Source organism: Malus domestica, chromosome 06 (assembly GCF_042453785.1).
Source record: "Malus domestica chromosome 06, GDT2T_hap1".
NCBI classification, from domain to species: domain Eukaryota; kingdom Viridiplantae; phylum Streptophyta; class Magnoliopsida; order Rosales; family Rosaceae; genus Malus; species Malus domestica.
Genome location: NC_091666.1, coordinates 5,683,105 through 5,699,433, shown reverse-complemented (window position 1 = coordinate 5,699,433; position 16,329 = coordinate 5,683,105). Strand labels below are relative to the sequence as shown.

Below are 16,329 nucleotides of genomic sequence, written 5' to 3'. Positions count from 1 at the left end.
AACCGGCAGAGACGGTTTGGAGCAGTGCCGATGCTGGAAGGAAAGAACAATGTTATGAAGCTTGAACCTGCAGTTGCATATGGAAGGTCAATCTTCATAAAAGTCGAAACCAAAAAAGGCCACTTGTGTATCCACTATATATTTTTCCTTTCTATTTGAATTAGGTTTTCTGGATTCTGAAAAAATTTAGCGCACACAACCAACCTTGATTGAGCGCTGTGTGTCTAACCCTATTTCCATCCTCACTGCTTTGCTAATTTTTGTGTCACCATTGAAACAGAGATGCTTTTCGTTCGACGAACCTCCTGATTTTAATAATACTAATAATAACAGCTTTGCAGTAAAGATTCAGCAGACAGAAAACGCTAATTAGAAGCAACTGTCATAAAAACATCTTTAGAAATTTTTCAAAATAAAATATAAAATCGAAAAAATAAAACATTGTTGATATATGAACCAGAAGAGCAACTCAAGGATGAAATTACACTAAGCTACGACACCTCTCTCAAACCTATGACACTCTAAAATTAACTAAAACTACAAATTCGACTGCATTCTTACCTCTAAATCTCTTTCATCACAAACCTTCTATCTGCTCAAGGGTAGAGAAGTGAGCATCCACACTTTTCAGAGTTTCTTGATCAATTTCGGTAGTGCTAATCACTTTAGGAAACAAACAATTCCACTCCTTTCGGGGGTCCGGATCATTCTTTGCAGTCTGTTTCTTCGTTATGTCAGCGTCCTCAGATTCTGATCTACTAGTCAATTTGTGTTCACTGAAGAGCTGAGATTTCAACTCCAAGCACGCCTTCAGATCCTCCTCGTTTCGGGCTTTGTTCAGCTTATCAATGAGATCACCTAAAGCAGAAGCCCTTTCAGCCCACCATGTTTCTTCTTTTTGGGGCCCTTTATCCAATCCATTTGGTCCACTTGATTTCTTGCCCCCGTCATCAAACTCGCGTTTCTGAAGCTTCTTTAGTCCCTCATCAACAACTTGCTGTATCCTCTTTCGGAAGTTATTGGTTCTCATTGGATTTGATCTCAACTTCAACTTCAGTCCTGACACCATAGCTTCAGTTTCATCTTCCATAGTACTAGTAGCATCATAGTTTGATATGGATGATCCATCCCCAATTGACTCCTCCGTAATAGATTTCACAGAAAACACTTCCTCTAATAGGGTGACGTTCTGCATGTATCGATCGAAAGCTTCATTTTCCACTTCAATGTTTCTTTCCTTGTATTCCTTTAACTTGGAAAATCTCCATTCATTAATAGCCACAGCATCCTGAAATTAATATTTTATAGTTAGAACAGGTCATTCTCACTGTACAAGAACAAATAGATAGTACCAAGGACATGCACCTTTCTGGTCAAAGGCTTCTTAGAACGAAGCGGAATATGCAGATTATTGAATTGAGCAAAATTGTTCGAAAGTTGCCTGAATGATGCAACTCTATGGGAATTCCTGAAATACAGCCAACAATTTAAGAAAATCTACACCCAGAACGAAAACAGTTCTCGCTTTGAAGACCTTTCCTGAATGAAGTTCCCATGGCAGCCAAGGCAAACAAGAAAAAATATAAACAATTGAAACATGGGAAGCTTAGAAAGCCAACTGTTAAGGTTAGGGAATAAAACCATCAAAGTTATGACTATAGAACAAGCTAGAAACCAGTGCAAATCTTGAGCCAATTACCTTCCATAGGAAGATTCGACTCTATTAAAATCAGCAATTTTGACAAATCCATTCTCAAGTTAGGTCATAGTGAATTAGACAATAAACTTGGCTTTGCTGTCAACAATTTAAACTTCGAAAAATATGACAAATTACTATATAAATGGTAGAAGAGCAATGGAGTTTTGTAGGAAAACAATTTAACGACAGGAATCTTAGAGACAGTGCAAGTGTAGACAAGAATTATAAGATATAAACAGATGTTAAATGAGCTGCTGATGTTTTGAACTCACCCTGATGGTGATGCCTCGGTTGACTGATGGTCAAATAGAGGAGAGTTTGAGGTTTGTGCCTTGTCTGGAAAAGTTGCATTTGTTTTCAAAACTGCAGAGACAATACATATATATTAAGGAGAAGCCAGAAACAAACATGCAAGGATGAAAAATCGAAACAGAAATTTTTTTAAAAGACCAAAAAATTCTCCTTAAATAAGAGCTTTGGAACCACTAGGCCTATCCATAGAAACCAAAACCATAAAATGATGCTCAATGCAGATCTCTTGAAATATTTGAGAATGAAAAAAAACTAGGTTTGAATGCTTGGTTAATAGTTATATCTTAAAAACAAGGCTTTTTAGCCAAAATGGTCCCTAAGATTTGCCTAACACATCACTTTGGTCCCTGAGATTGAAAATCAATAGAAATGGTCCTTGAGATTGTCCACCATCCATTATTTTGCTCATTCCGTTAAAAACTCCGTTAAGTGTCCCGGAGCTCTTAGCCGGAAGTTTGGGCAATTTTCAAAGCTTCGTAACTCAATCGTTTCTTAACCAAATTCAACTCATAATATATCAAAATGAAGATAGGAAAGTGTAGAACAAGGTTATACCTATTTGGAAGCCCAATGGTTGCCGGAGAGCCTGAAAGGTGACTAGTCCGCTGGAAAATTCGCCGGAAACTGGGTTAACTTAAACGTTCATAACTTCTTCAATACTCAACGAAATCGAGTGATTCAAAAACGAAAATCATACTTCTCGATAAGACGAAGAGAATGGTACCTTTCTCAATGGCTAATTCGTCATGGTTTGGCCGGAAAACGGCTCGAAAGTGGCTAACTGGAGACCAATACAGCCACTTTCGAGCCATTTTCCGGCCAAACCACGACAAGTTAGCCATCGAGAAAGGTACCATTCTCTTCGTCTCATCTAGAAGTATGATTTTTGTTTTTGAATCAATCTATTTTGTTGAGTATTGAAGAAATTATGAACGTTTGAAGTTTACTCAATTTCCGGTGAGTTTTCCAGTTTTCCCACGGACCAGTCACCTTTCAGGCTATTTTCAGCCATCTCCGGCAACCATTGGGCTTCCAAATAGGTATAATCTTGTTCTACACTTTCCTATCTTCATTTTGATATATTATGGGTCGAATTTGGTTAAGAAACGATTGAGTTACGAAGCTCTGAAAATTGCCCAAACTTCCGACCAAGAGCTTCGGGACACTTAACAGAGTTTTTTACGGAATGACCAAAATAATGGATGGTGGACAATGTCAGGGACCATTTATATGTGTTATGCAAATCTCAGGGATCATTTTGGCCAAAAAGCCTAAAAACAGTAATAAAAGAAGGACAAAATTGATGACCGAACTTTTTATCAGATCAAAAAAGAACAATGATCGACATGCAGTCCATCAGGTTCAAACACCTAAAATACAATTGAAAAGCAAACTCAACTGTAAACCAACGAAAACAGTCCCACTTAATCTAAAATGGCAGACCAATCCAAATGGATAGGTGAGAATTCCCAAACCCAAACATGAACCGACCTATCATAAGTAACACATAACCCAAGAAATCATTCAAAGACATGCCACATCCTACCCTTATCAAGACACCATTGTTGTCTCCTGTGTCGTGTAAGTGAGCACTTGGTTCTGACACGCACAAGTTAATAGGCATGTCGCCTAGGTAAGCAACTATGATCAAAATTTTACATAACCATCTTATCCACTGATGGCACGGAATGCCACTTCATGCCTCTAAGCATAAATAGTTACCCACTAGCATGCGAAACCTATACCAAAATCACATTTAACTAGATGCCCTGCCATCTTTAATTTGTGCAACATATCAAATATGGATATTCATCCAACACACCCGAATATCTTAGGGCTAGGAATGTAGTGTTTCTGAGACTATTCATGAAGCTTCCAGCAGCTCAAAGACACTAAGCTGCCGTCATTATTCCTTTGACTCCACTTTGAGATTCCAACATTGCCGCATATAGCTTACTCAGTCCTCTGCATAAGTGATGTCATGGGTGGTGGAACATGCACGCATCCGTACAAGAACCATAAAGGTATCCGGCCCTTCTCCATTTAGGAAAAAGGGATGTTTAGTGGAATTGGCACTTTAGGAAAAAAAAAATATATATATATCTACAGAGGAAACTATCAATTTTCCCTCATTGCCGCTCATCAAAGTAGTTGCTCAAAGCCATCAGCGATCACCATGCATAAAGCCGAAAGCCATGACTACATAAGATACCTAGAATTTCTCAGACCCCTCAATAAACTGCAGTTGTTATCATCACTCTTTTCCACATGAAATTTATACTCTTTTAAGTGGTGTTGGAAACCATACAAACAAAAGCAAGCAATACAAGATTTTGTCCCGAAGCTTGAAATGACAATTGTAGAAGATAAATCTTGGAAATGCCAATTGTAAAAAAGCATCACCACAATGAATTTTCCATTAGTTGACATCTAAACTTCACAAAATGCAAAAGCACAACCAACCCTCCACAAAAGAAAAGAAAACTGAATATAATTATATGGTCTTCAAAATAGCCACATACTTCAAGGATGTTTTGATAAAGTATAGACTTGAACAGACATACCATGAATATGACATGGATTTTGAGCTTTTGAGCAGCAACTCTTGCATGACTCGTATGGACACCTGCACATTCGAAGCAGCTCAATAACATGAAACAGAAAGAAGGAATATTATTCTAAATGTAGTAATACAAACATAACATATTTTCTACATAATAGAGACTATATTGCATTTGGTAAAAACATACTAATAACATAGCACATCTTGTATGAAGAAAAAGAAAATTCCTCCACCTTTGTCTAGAATATCAAGAAAGTCAGCGCATTAAGGCTTATCTCTTATTGGGCTGGAAGGGGAAGGATCAATAATTGAAATTAACATGGAAAACTATATTTGGATGTGCCTTAGTGAGATCTGTGAACAAAACCGTCAAACAGTAATTTCACTCTTTCTTTGTTTAGATGGTAACAAAAATGGATTATCCTAAGCTCCTAAACTGCATGTTTAGGGTCAAATGGTACTTGAATGGGGTTAAGGAGTGGCTGAAAATCAGAAATTTGAAACTGAAAATGAAGAAGAATGTCAACTTTAAAGTCTCATTAACGCCATTCTAGGAGTCTCACCACAAACTTCAAAACTTCGAAGAATGTTAATTAATGAGTAGTTGAGTATATCACATAAAGGCTTGCACATCAATGTAAAATCCTAATACACTATGGAGAAGCTAGACCAATAATTTACCAAGGAAAGAATACTTACTAATGTTACCTAGGTAGTGGGTCTTGTCGATACATGGAACGAGATTACTTAAGGGGTATACTAGCTTCTTTGGTACTCAGTTAGGGGTATATGGTATACCTGGTTGGTATATTACATCAACTTTATGTCTTATATTTATAGAGTCCGTTATTGGGTTAAATTGTTAGTTGTTAGGAGGGAGGGGGATCGCAGGGGGTCGAACCCACACTAGAGTCCATAGGCATGATTGCTTTCCACCACTGCGGTAAACACCATCTGCAAGGTTATCTGGCTTTTAATTGGTGATTTAAATATGTTCTATAATTGTAGAATGCTAATTGGGATGGAATGTCGGTTAGTGGGAATCAATTAATGATGGTATAAGAACATGTGGCAGCCTATTCGTATTTTCTGGCAGCCAGAATCACATCCAACTTTTAACTCAATTCCTACTTTGTCGTGGCAGCTGTTTAAACACTTCACCTTCATCTTTTCCTCTTCTCTGCAGCAGTCATCACCCGCCATGGAGAGCAACTTTCTCCTTCCATATTTCCTCCCTCTCTTTCTCGAGTTCTCCTAATTTCTTTTTACTTTTCTTCAAAACTCTTAGTTTTAGTCTATATCACATAGGAGATGGAACTAAGTTCGAAATACATCTAGAAAAGATCGGGGTAGCCATTTCTCCAATCTGTATAGGGAATGCATTATGGTAAAAAAAAAAAAAAAAAACCTAATCTTGTCCAAAAATAACTACTGTACTTGCTGAATACATTCAAATATTAACAAGAAGTTCCTAATCATTGGTCACGGCATAACTTAATTAATACAAAAGCATACAGCACCGGCTATATCAAATTCCTATATTATAGTTTTGCGCCAAATTCTAAAATTGATTCAGAGGCATTCTGTCTTGAATTTTATACCATCTGAACAGCGAGAGGAGTCATTTTGACACCGAACGGCTTCACCAATGTAAAGCCCCCACTCACTGGAATCACATCATAATTTTACCAGAAAATACCATCAAATCGAGGCAGAGAAACAGAATTGCAACAAGTCCACCAAGATCTCGTCATCCAGCTTCTACTATCTACCATTAGGCATAGTTAAATCCATGCATTTCACAGCAAATTACTTGTTTTTAAGACCATAAACAACATCACTGTTTAGCCCAATGAAATCAATTCCCTCAAATTAATTACCAAAACCGCAAAAAACAAACAAGGCAATTTTTGATTAAAAAACAAAAATGACATAATCCTCTTAGGTCTCCCAAACCTAATTGTCAGAACGCAAATTAATACAACCGGAAAGGCAAATTAAACAAGGAATTCAATTCCCTCAAATGAATTACCTGGAGCGCGCGACATTGCCGCACTGCTTACACTTAGGCTTGTTAAGGCCGCGAAGGGTCTTGGGCGGCGTGCCGGTACGGTGCACCGGGTGTAAGGGTGCGACTGTAGGCGCGTCGGCGGCGGCGGTGGTTGTTGGGCGAGTGGCGCCGGAGCTGGAGTTGCTTAGGGCAGGCGAGGGCGAAGGAGCAGCTGCCATAAGAGCGCGAAATCGGGTTTTGTATTTTAATTGGTTTTATAAATTTTTTGAACCGAATTGTGCTTTTATGAATTAAAAGAGAAAGAGCGAGAGAGATTTCGAAGAGTGATTTGTTGGCATTTTATTTTCTTTTGGGGATTTTTGTTTTAAAAAAAAAAGATTTAAGTTAACAAAACAAAAAAAAACAAAAAGAAGAATAGGGTTTTGCTTTTGGTTTCACGCAGCGGAGCGGAGAGAGAGAAGCGGCGGAATTGTGTTGCTGTTTGGTAAGGGGTATCGTATCGGCGACGCGGTACTAAAATGGAGTCTTAATGGGCCGGATGTCTTAATGGGCCAGTTGATCCAATTTCTTTTTCTTTCTTTTTTCTATTTTTTGGTCGGGCTATTCTTTTTTTTTTTTTTTTAAGTACTTAGGTTTCTAACAAAAACTTAAACGTGTTTCTTATGAAAATACTTTTAACATGAGCGTTTAAGTATCGTTGCACCAAAAAAAAAAGTGTATGTTATTAGAAGTGTTTCCAACATAAGTAATCTCAAGCAAATCCAAATCGAACTTGGATATTTATATCTTGAACCATTCCCTATTTATATAGTGTGAATCTAGGGACCTGAGAGATGATCCAAGTGTGGTGTTGATACTTATAGCTCATTTACTAATCCATAATCAGAAAGAAAGGAATTGAATTGAGGAGTTGGAATATGATGGAATCAGAATCAGATTCTTGTTGAAACTGTATACTAAAATTTCAAGAATCGGAGTAGAAATAGTACTAAGCTATATAAGTTGTTTACCAATTCATATAAATCGGAATGAAAATTAATGTGATTACTAAATGCCCTTATTCTAATTATCTATTTTATTGTTTTTTTTTGGTAAAACTTTATTTTATTTTAATTAACTTTGTGAAAAAATGTTTAATTCTTTTTTTTTAAGCTGAGACAACAGAATTTAGTGTTGGGTAATGCGAAGGGTAATATTTGAATTTAGAAATACATAAGGGTATAATGAGGAGGGAAAATCCGTTTAGATTCTTCAATAATCCGAAACTCAATTCCAATCAAATTGTAGGGAATCCAATTCCTCCAAAATTTGGAGTTGGATTTCAAAATTTGTGTGGAATTTGCATAGGTCCCACCAAATTTGGTTCAATCTTCACCTATTGTAAATAGTAACTTACATTGCTATTACTATTTACTATTGTAAATAGTAACTTACATTGCTATTACTATTTACAATTTATTTTTAATGGATAATTCAAATTATTTAGTATTATTGAACGCATGAGATTAATTTAGATAGGTGACTATGATGCCATGTGTCCATATCTATCAAAAATCTTGTTTAGATTTACAAGTAACCGAATATTTTTTGTTTTTCTGATATTTTTTGGATTTAAAAAAAATTGTATTACGGACATCCGAGAATTTGAACAAAGTGAGAATTTGAAACGGACGTCTGAGATATGGTCATGTGGCTAGTGGCTATTGAAGTAGCCCTTGGAAGCCAAGCCAACCGTTGTGGCAAGCCCCAAGCGTCAGTTTCTGTCGCGCCACTCTCTTAGGCGGGCATGTGTGGCGCAATTGCCAAGCACAAAAAATTAAAATAAAGGTGACCCAGTGACATTTGCGCCAGAAATTTAGGCTTGGACTCATAATCGACATGGTGTCAACCATAACTGTTAAGCTTTGGCGACCCAAAAATAAGTGAAAGTATGTTTTCAGTCGTATTTAACTCCAATCACGTGAATTTAACATAGTGAATCTAATCACGTCAATTTAACATGGCTGGAAATCCTCCAAGGCCGAGTTGTTTTCGACAACAAACACAACGTATGCTACAATTACATTATTGTGGCACAGCAAGGGAATGCAATTACAAAGGGTAATGCTAAGGAGACCAAATTTGGAGATTAAATTTGCAAACTAAATGATATGTCATTAATAAGAATAAACATGTTTATCAACGTGTAAGTAATAAACTAATCATCAATTTTTATGTCCTTTAGTGGCAAAAATGTTGAATATTGGAGTTTGATTTGAGTGGCAAAAATGAGGACAACATATGTTGACTGGATGGATAACCAAGCATGCATTGACGTCTCCAATTTTCCGTCCCCTTATAAAATTCCTTCTTTTTGGGTTGTCGTTTCTTTATAGGCAAAAAGACTGACTGGCAAATAGCTTTCACCATCAACCACGTGAATCAACTACCATCTTAAGGCCTTTGAACATTCACCAATCATGGATGACGTATAAAAGTTATCGTCTCAACCATGTAGAAAGAGATATTCTCTGAATCTCTCCATTCAAAACCTACCGATCAAGTGATCCGTATTTTTAAAAATTTGATTTAACGTTTAAAATTATTATAGATTTTAAAAGGTTTTACTAATTTATCTATTTTTAGCCGTTTGATCAAAATTTTAAAGTCTAAATCATTTGATCCGTGAGCTTTGAAGAGAGAGATCCGAAGAGAATTTCTTTCATAGAGGCTATATATTAGTCCATCTATATAAATAATAATATGTGTAAGTTTCTTAACGCAAATATTGTATTTTTTTTAACCCAAAACATCACTTGACAGTAAATCGATTTCATGCACATAGTACCGGGCTGTGCTGACCATTGATCAATGTCATCCAGTTTGTATGGCCTTCAACATGGAAAATAATCGTCTCCGGATTCCTTTCACCAAATCCACCCAATCATCTAATCTGGACTTTTGAAATTTAATTCAACGGCTAAAGTTATTATAAATTTTAAAGGGACCCATTATTTGTAGTATTTAGATCAAATTTCAATAGCCCAAATTAATTTATTAGATGAATTTAGTAGAAGAGATCTGAAAATTATCATTTTCACTTCAACACCCCTCCAGTCTACTCATACAAATACACATCCATTCTGCTTTACTTTTCTTAAGCTACGGTGGGTCCCGCTCTGTCCACTGCTGACGCAGCAGCTTACATCGTGGTGTTGACGATACACACACGAGCTGGCCCACGTAAGCTCCTCCACGGACCTACCCTTATCCGGTGACCCGACGTCCGACGGTCCTAATTATCGGGAATGGGACGTTCCCAAATTAATCCTTGGCGGACCAACTAAATCAACAACGTGTTGAATCAAAATTTCATAATTAATAAAAAATTAGTCATTTGTGGTTGGTTTGATTTCATTGCATGTTGAATCAAAAATTTCTTCAATTAATAAATGATTACCAGCTTCCTTGTTTTAGCTTTTGTAATCAAAATAATGCTAGAATATTTAGGGAAATGATAAACACACACCTTTTTTAGCTTCCTACACATCTTGGCTAATCATGTTCGTTATTTTCGTTTGATTTATTCAATCTGATGTCCTAGAACAAAGAGGGGTGTGGGAAAAGCTATAAAATGTGTGTGAAAATCAGCTCCCAATATTTATCACATTTGTTCGATTATATTATTGCAATAAACCATATTGTGTGGTATGATTAATATCATAATATGTTACATTTGTTAAATATAAAACCTCACATTAAAATTTTGAAAAAATAAAGTACAGTGTATGGTTCCTCTCCTAATAACATTAATGTATTTTGTGATAAAACTCAATATCTAGTAATATGTTATTAAGTTGGAACAATATCAATGTGATTTGTAGTGAGTGCACGTTCCCATGAGTTTAATGTAACATTATGCTTCCGTGCTTAATGTCCGATATGGGTTTAGTTGCCAGTGTGGCCCACTGTGTGTATTATGTGGTGGTCCAAGTGAGCAAACCATGTTGAATAAAAGTCCTACATAAAGGAATTGAGATCCACTCTTAATAACATCGATACATTTTGTCATAAAACTCTACACCTAGTAATATGTGAGTAGGTTGGAACAATATTTGTATGGTTAGGAATGCACCAGTGACTTGTCTCTCTGAATATCTAACAATTCTAACGAGTAATGCTAGTGCTAGAAATACAACATTTTTTTACTGCATTTGTGTATAACTTAATGTGGTTTTCATACATACAATCAACATCTAATGAGATAAACTCAATAATTAGCAACATGTATGCATCACTTATAAACTTGGTTCAAAACCGAGCGTAGTGACGTTTTAGGATTCACACTACTAATCTCACTTAGTGGTATAAATTTTTCTGTTGTTGTACACATTACTTATCACATCCTATGACACACCCCGACTGGAGTCGAGGCATGTTGGTCTTCACCCGAAGGTGACGTAACCAAAAAGGGAAGTGAAGCATAAAAATATTGATAAATTTAAACTAAAGTAAAAAGTGCATAGTAATGGGAAGAACTCATAAAGCACAAATGTTCAGAGCATAGATCGCATAAGTAGTGCAGTCGAAACTAGTTAAGTACTTATTACATAACATGAAAAGTCCCTATATTATTTATGAATATGTCAGAACCGCCAGATATTCCTCATACGCCACAGAATAATCCAGCTAACTTGGACCTGGAGGGGCGAAAAACAGAAAGGTGAATGGGCAAAAACAAAGTTTTATAAAACACATTTATTTTCTGAACATACTAACCCCTCGCCATAAAACATGTATAGTTTACAGAAAATCATATTACGTATAAGTATGAAAACAACTGTAAGTCAAGAATAAATCTAGAAATACGCTAAATCATAATATCTCAACAATAGCATAATAAAATCAGGTGCTCATCAATCTATGCTAACACACGAGTTCATGCAGAGGATTTCTAACATGAACATGACTGGGTGTAATCATAATATACGCTCTAGTGCTACAATCACATGAAGATTGGCACTATTCACAGTCGCATACTAGTCGGAGTTGCTTATTGCAACCTATACAACAGGACTGGTACCTACTTGGATCCAAGGCGAGCATGCGGAGCGGATGTGAACATACACTTGAAACACTGGCCCTGGCCCTGCGCCAACACTGACACCAGGTGCAACAATGTATGATGAGCAGGTAAAATGCATACGAACATGCCATGACAGTATATAAATCTTAACCACGTAATAACATTTCTAAAATTAAATAAAACATGGCATGATAGGCATAAATCAATCCAAAAGCATTTGTGGAAACTTAAAGTTTTTATATATACACGAAAACAAATGCCCACTCATTGATATGTCGATGGATCGTAGCCTCCTAGCCTTACTTGTGACACACCCCAACCCAGAATGTCCACTCAAACTCTGAATCGAGCTGTGATGGCCGACACCTGGAAGGTGACAAAGCCATAAAGTGTAGTGATGTGGAAAATGTGAGTAAATTTAAACCTAAAAGTACCTAAGTATAAGAATGCGCTGTGAGCGAGAATGAACCCATTTCACATGTGATGTCAGAGCATAAGTACAGTACAATACATTAAGATAAGGTGAGAATTATACCATCGAAGGTAATCGTCTACACCAAGATTTGCCAAGAATCCTCGTCGATATGGAAGCTCATCTACTAAAACCTGGAAGGGCGAAAAACAAGGGTGAGTGGGTCTGAAAATAAAGTTTTATAAAAACCTTTATAAAAACATTATAATCCCTCGCCGTAAAACAAGTATAGTTTCCAAAATATACTTACTACGTATAATATAAAAATACTTACCGTAGCTTGCAAAATCTCAAGAATTCATTACGGCACAATATCTCGTAAATAAAAGCATGACATCCATAATCACAAAATCTCACATAAGCAACATATCATATTAGGTGCTTATCAACACATGCTGACACACGAATTCATGTAGAGGTATTCTAACATAAACATGATTGGGTGTGTTGATGCACAAAATCAGTGAGAAATTTGGTACAACAGAAAATGTCAAGTTTGTGACCTTCGCTAGATTGCTTCGGTCACTAGTGTGGATAAGTATGTAAATGGATAGAGACAGGGAAGGAAACACAAGATATACGTGGTTTACCCAGATTGGCTACGTCCACGGAGTAGAGGAGTTCTCATTAATTGTGAAGGGTTTATATAAGTACATAGGTTCACATAAGTACATAGGTTCAAGCTCTCATTTTGTGAGTACTAGTGAATGATTTAGTTCAAATGACATTAGGAAATATTGTGAGAGAATGATCTCTATTTATAGAAGAGAGTTTCTAGTTTCATTATGACATTGACACGTGTCGTGTTGTGATTGGTTTCTGATGTTGACATGTGTCGCGCTATGATTGGCTTCTGATGTCGACACGTGTTGCGTTGTGATTGGCCTCCTGGTTGGAGGGAAACTCTTCTGGGTCATTGATGCGAAAATTAACTTAACACACAAATTTAACCCTCTTTTGACAACTGTAGTATAAGTATAAGTAGGGATCGTTCTGGACCGGGGATTATGAGGGCTTGGTAATAACCTCTAAACTGACTTAAAAATACTTAACAAGACTCACAAGACTCAAAGCAAACTTAAAATACTCAAAACAACTTAAAACAACTAAATAAACTTAAACTAGACACTAGGAATGACTTTGGACGAAAATTGACTTTTACTTGAATAAAAACATTTAAAAACACAAATTAAAACAGATTCTAACTAATTAGACACACTAAAGTAAAGGGGGATTGAGTTTTGGATGAAGTTAAAACAAACAAACAAACAAGTATGAAAAACTAGATAGATTGTAAAACAAATTTGAGAAATAAGATGATGGATGAAATAGTTAGAGGCTTTTTCTCCACACATGACATGTATGCAAATAACTCGATTTCCAGTTACTACTTCATTGAATTATGAACGACAATGCCCCAAATTAACCGTGACATCACTAGTTAACTCTCAGATTTTCCTTGTTTTATTGGATTGGATGATATGATTCGACAACCCAAAACATTCTTCAAAAGTTCTCTACATGACATCATAATAGAGATACTATCAAAGATCATTACGTTTAATGAAAATCATAAGCATTGACATAGCACTTGCAACTATGACATCAAGTCACTCATGCTAGGAATTGAACTTAACACGATCGTTTATAAACGACCTTCACTACATGTGAATATAAGTTTGTAACGATTATGTGAAACTTCCTTATATTCTAGCAACGAATTTATGCATGCCAATTAAGTGTCGACCCTTAATTAACAAATACAAACAAGTTATCAATCAAATAGTTAAGTCAATTGCATTCACGATTCAAGAGTTCATAATTGGAATTTATCAAATTATATTGCATACATAATCATGGCTTTGAAATCACCCCTAGCCAAGAGGGGTTTAGCCACTCATATTTACAACAAAACAAAATGAAATGAATTTAAACATTAGAAACAAAAGAAAGAAAACACCTAAACGCTCCAACGATCCAAGTTGGACAGCAAGCACGTCCAAGCATTTTCCTTCCCTTCCTTTGCTACGGCACAAGGTGTTGGTGAGTATTTGAAGGTTTGTTTGTATGGAGGAATGGAGTTGTGAGATGTGAATGTAGTGTCTTTGGATGAATTTTTTCTCTCCCCCTATGGTGAAGGGTGGATGGATGTATTTATAGGCTAAGGAGAGGATGTAATAGGTGGTGGTAATGAGTGGATGTAGTGGTAGGTGAATGTGTTGGGTGGTTGTAATGAGTGGATGTGTTGGGTGAAATGAGTGGATGTAGTGGTAGGTGAATGGATGTGTTGGGTGAAATGAGTGGATGTAGTGGTATGTGAATGTGTTGGGTGGTTGTAATGAGTGGATGTGTTGGGTGAAATGAGTGAATGTGTTGGGTGAAATGAGTGTGCTAAAATGATTATTTATAAGGAGAGGATGATGCACAAACTTCAAATTTCGTCCATTCCTTTTGCTCCAAGCATATGTTATCCATTCCATGTCAAAAAATGCTCCAAAATGCACTTTTTTGCCACATTAACCTTTTGGACCTACAAACACACGAAAATAGCTTAAAATACTAAAATAACTACGAACTAAAAACATAAATGCCAAGAAACAAGCTACTTAAGTCGCATAAATATGCTCCTATCAAATTCCCCCACACTTAGCTTTTGCTAATCCTCGAGCAAAACAAAACAAAACACAACCTAGACCTTTCAACAATTACCTCATGGATTTTTAATGAAACATGACATGTTAAAAATTATCATTCCCACAGATTTTGGTCATCTTCACACTTGAGCACATACTTAATCACAGTCACCACTTACTAGTTCACAATTAACCAATTAAAAAGATGTTTTGAATGTAGTAACATGCCTTAGAGAATTTGCTCAATTCCTTACAAGATACTCTCTATTTTCACACATTTTCTGACTACACACCCTATACTAGTTATATGTGAGAAGCTTGATGTAAACATGAAAGACTAGGACTCACATATGTTATAACAAAGAAAACAATTTTCTGGAGTTATTAAGCATGTTTAGATATGATCTCATGAATGGAATGCTACTACTTAGATGTGAGAACCAGTGACACCATATGCTCATACCAATTTCGAACTCCACAAATTGAAACACACAACACTCAAGATTGAAGTCAAGGGTTGTAACAGGGCTTGGGGGTAATGGCTAATAAAGAAAGTATAGCAATAACAAACGTTCTTAAAGCGATAGCAAGCAAAGCAATGAAATAGACACTTGGAAATCACTTTAGAATGCATAATTAACTTTTGAATACAACGGGAAGATTCATGCAACACTTAGGGTCGAATTCAATGTTTTGAACCATTTCTTTAACAAACAACACTATAGAGCTCTTTTTCATACTTTTTTTTTTTCAATTTTTTTTCCTACCCGTGCCTTATTAAAGACTTTGGCACACACAAGAATCAATTCCCCCACACTTGCTTTCTGCAATACATTGATAAAAAAAGAGTTCATTTTAAGTCATGCTTTACTATGCTTCAAGAATAAGGTACGGATGGTCCTAACACTAGGCTAGGTAAGGATAGTGTGGGTTAACAAAGAACATAGGCTTAACAAGGCTCAATGGGGTTAACTTAAACACATAATGAAATAGGGGCACGACAATTTGGCTTTGGTGGTTACTACACAACTTCATCTTGAATATGTGTTATGCAAATCAATAGCATGCTTTGAATGAAATATGCATGAGTTCTAGCATTTAGAAATAAATGATGAAACGCCTTTTAAGTAGCAACCAAGCAAAGAATAATGAGATCATGCAACGACTTTAGAAAATAATGATGCACATATTATTAACTCTCCAAATAAACGTTTAGGCTCAAGTCTCACAAGGTTGTACCGTTCATTTGAGTTCCTTCTTTCAAGCATGTTACAAAAACTGATTTTTCCTTTATGATTGCATGTGAATTCATAAATTATAACCACAATCAAGCATACACCAAAGAGTAAATCAAATTTTCATCCATGTTTATAACTCTCTTTAACAGTCATGTAATTAAAAACCAAATCCTCATCATTGTGTTGGAAGATACCCTAAGACACAAACAAACCCACAAAAACAACTCTTTTTGGGTTTTTCAAAACAATTTTTCAAATTTTTATGAGATTTTCGGATTTTTATGTCAAAACACACTAACACTCCAAAACAGCATAAAAACACTTAAAAACAGCAAG

At 36.1% G+C, this 16,329-nt stretch overlaps 1 protein-coding gene across 1 annotated transcript; it reads right to left on the bottom strand.

Moving 5' to 3' along the window:
• Positions 1-358: 358 nt before the first annotated feature.
• LOC103436947 (uncharacterized) lies at positions 359-7,073 on the bottom strand. The gene is made up of 5 exons (XM_008375401.4): positions 6,607-7,073; positions 4,576-4,637; positions 1,972-2,062; positions 1,366-1,468; positions 359-1,288 (listed from the first exon to the last, which is right to left on the bottom strand). The coding sequence occupies exons 1-5, from the start codon at positions 6,801-6,803 to the stop codon at positions 578-580; spliced, it is 1,164 nt and encodes a 387-aa protein (XP_008373623.3). The 5' UTR covers positions 6,804-7,073; the 3' UTR covers positions 359-577.
• Between the last annotated feature and the right edge of the window lie 9,256 nt (positions 7,074-16,329).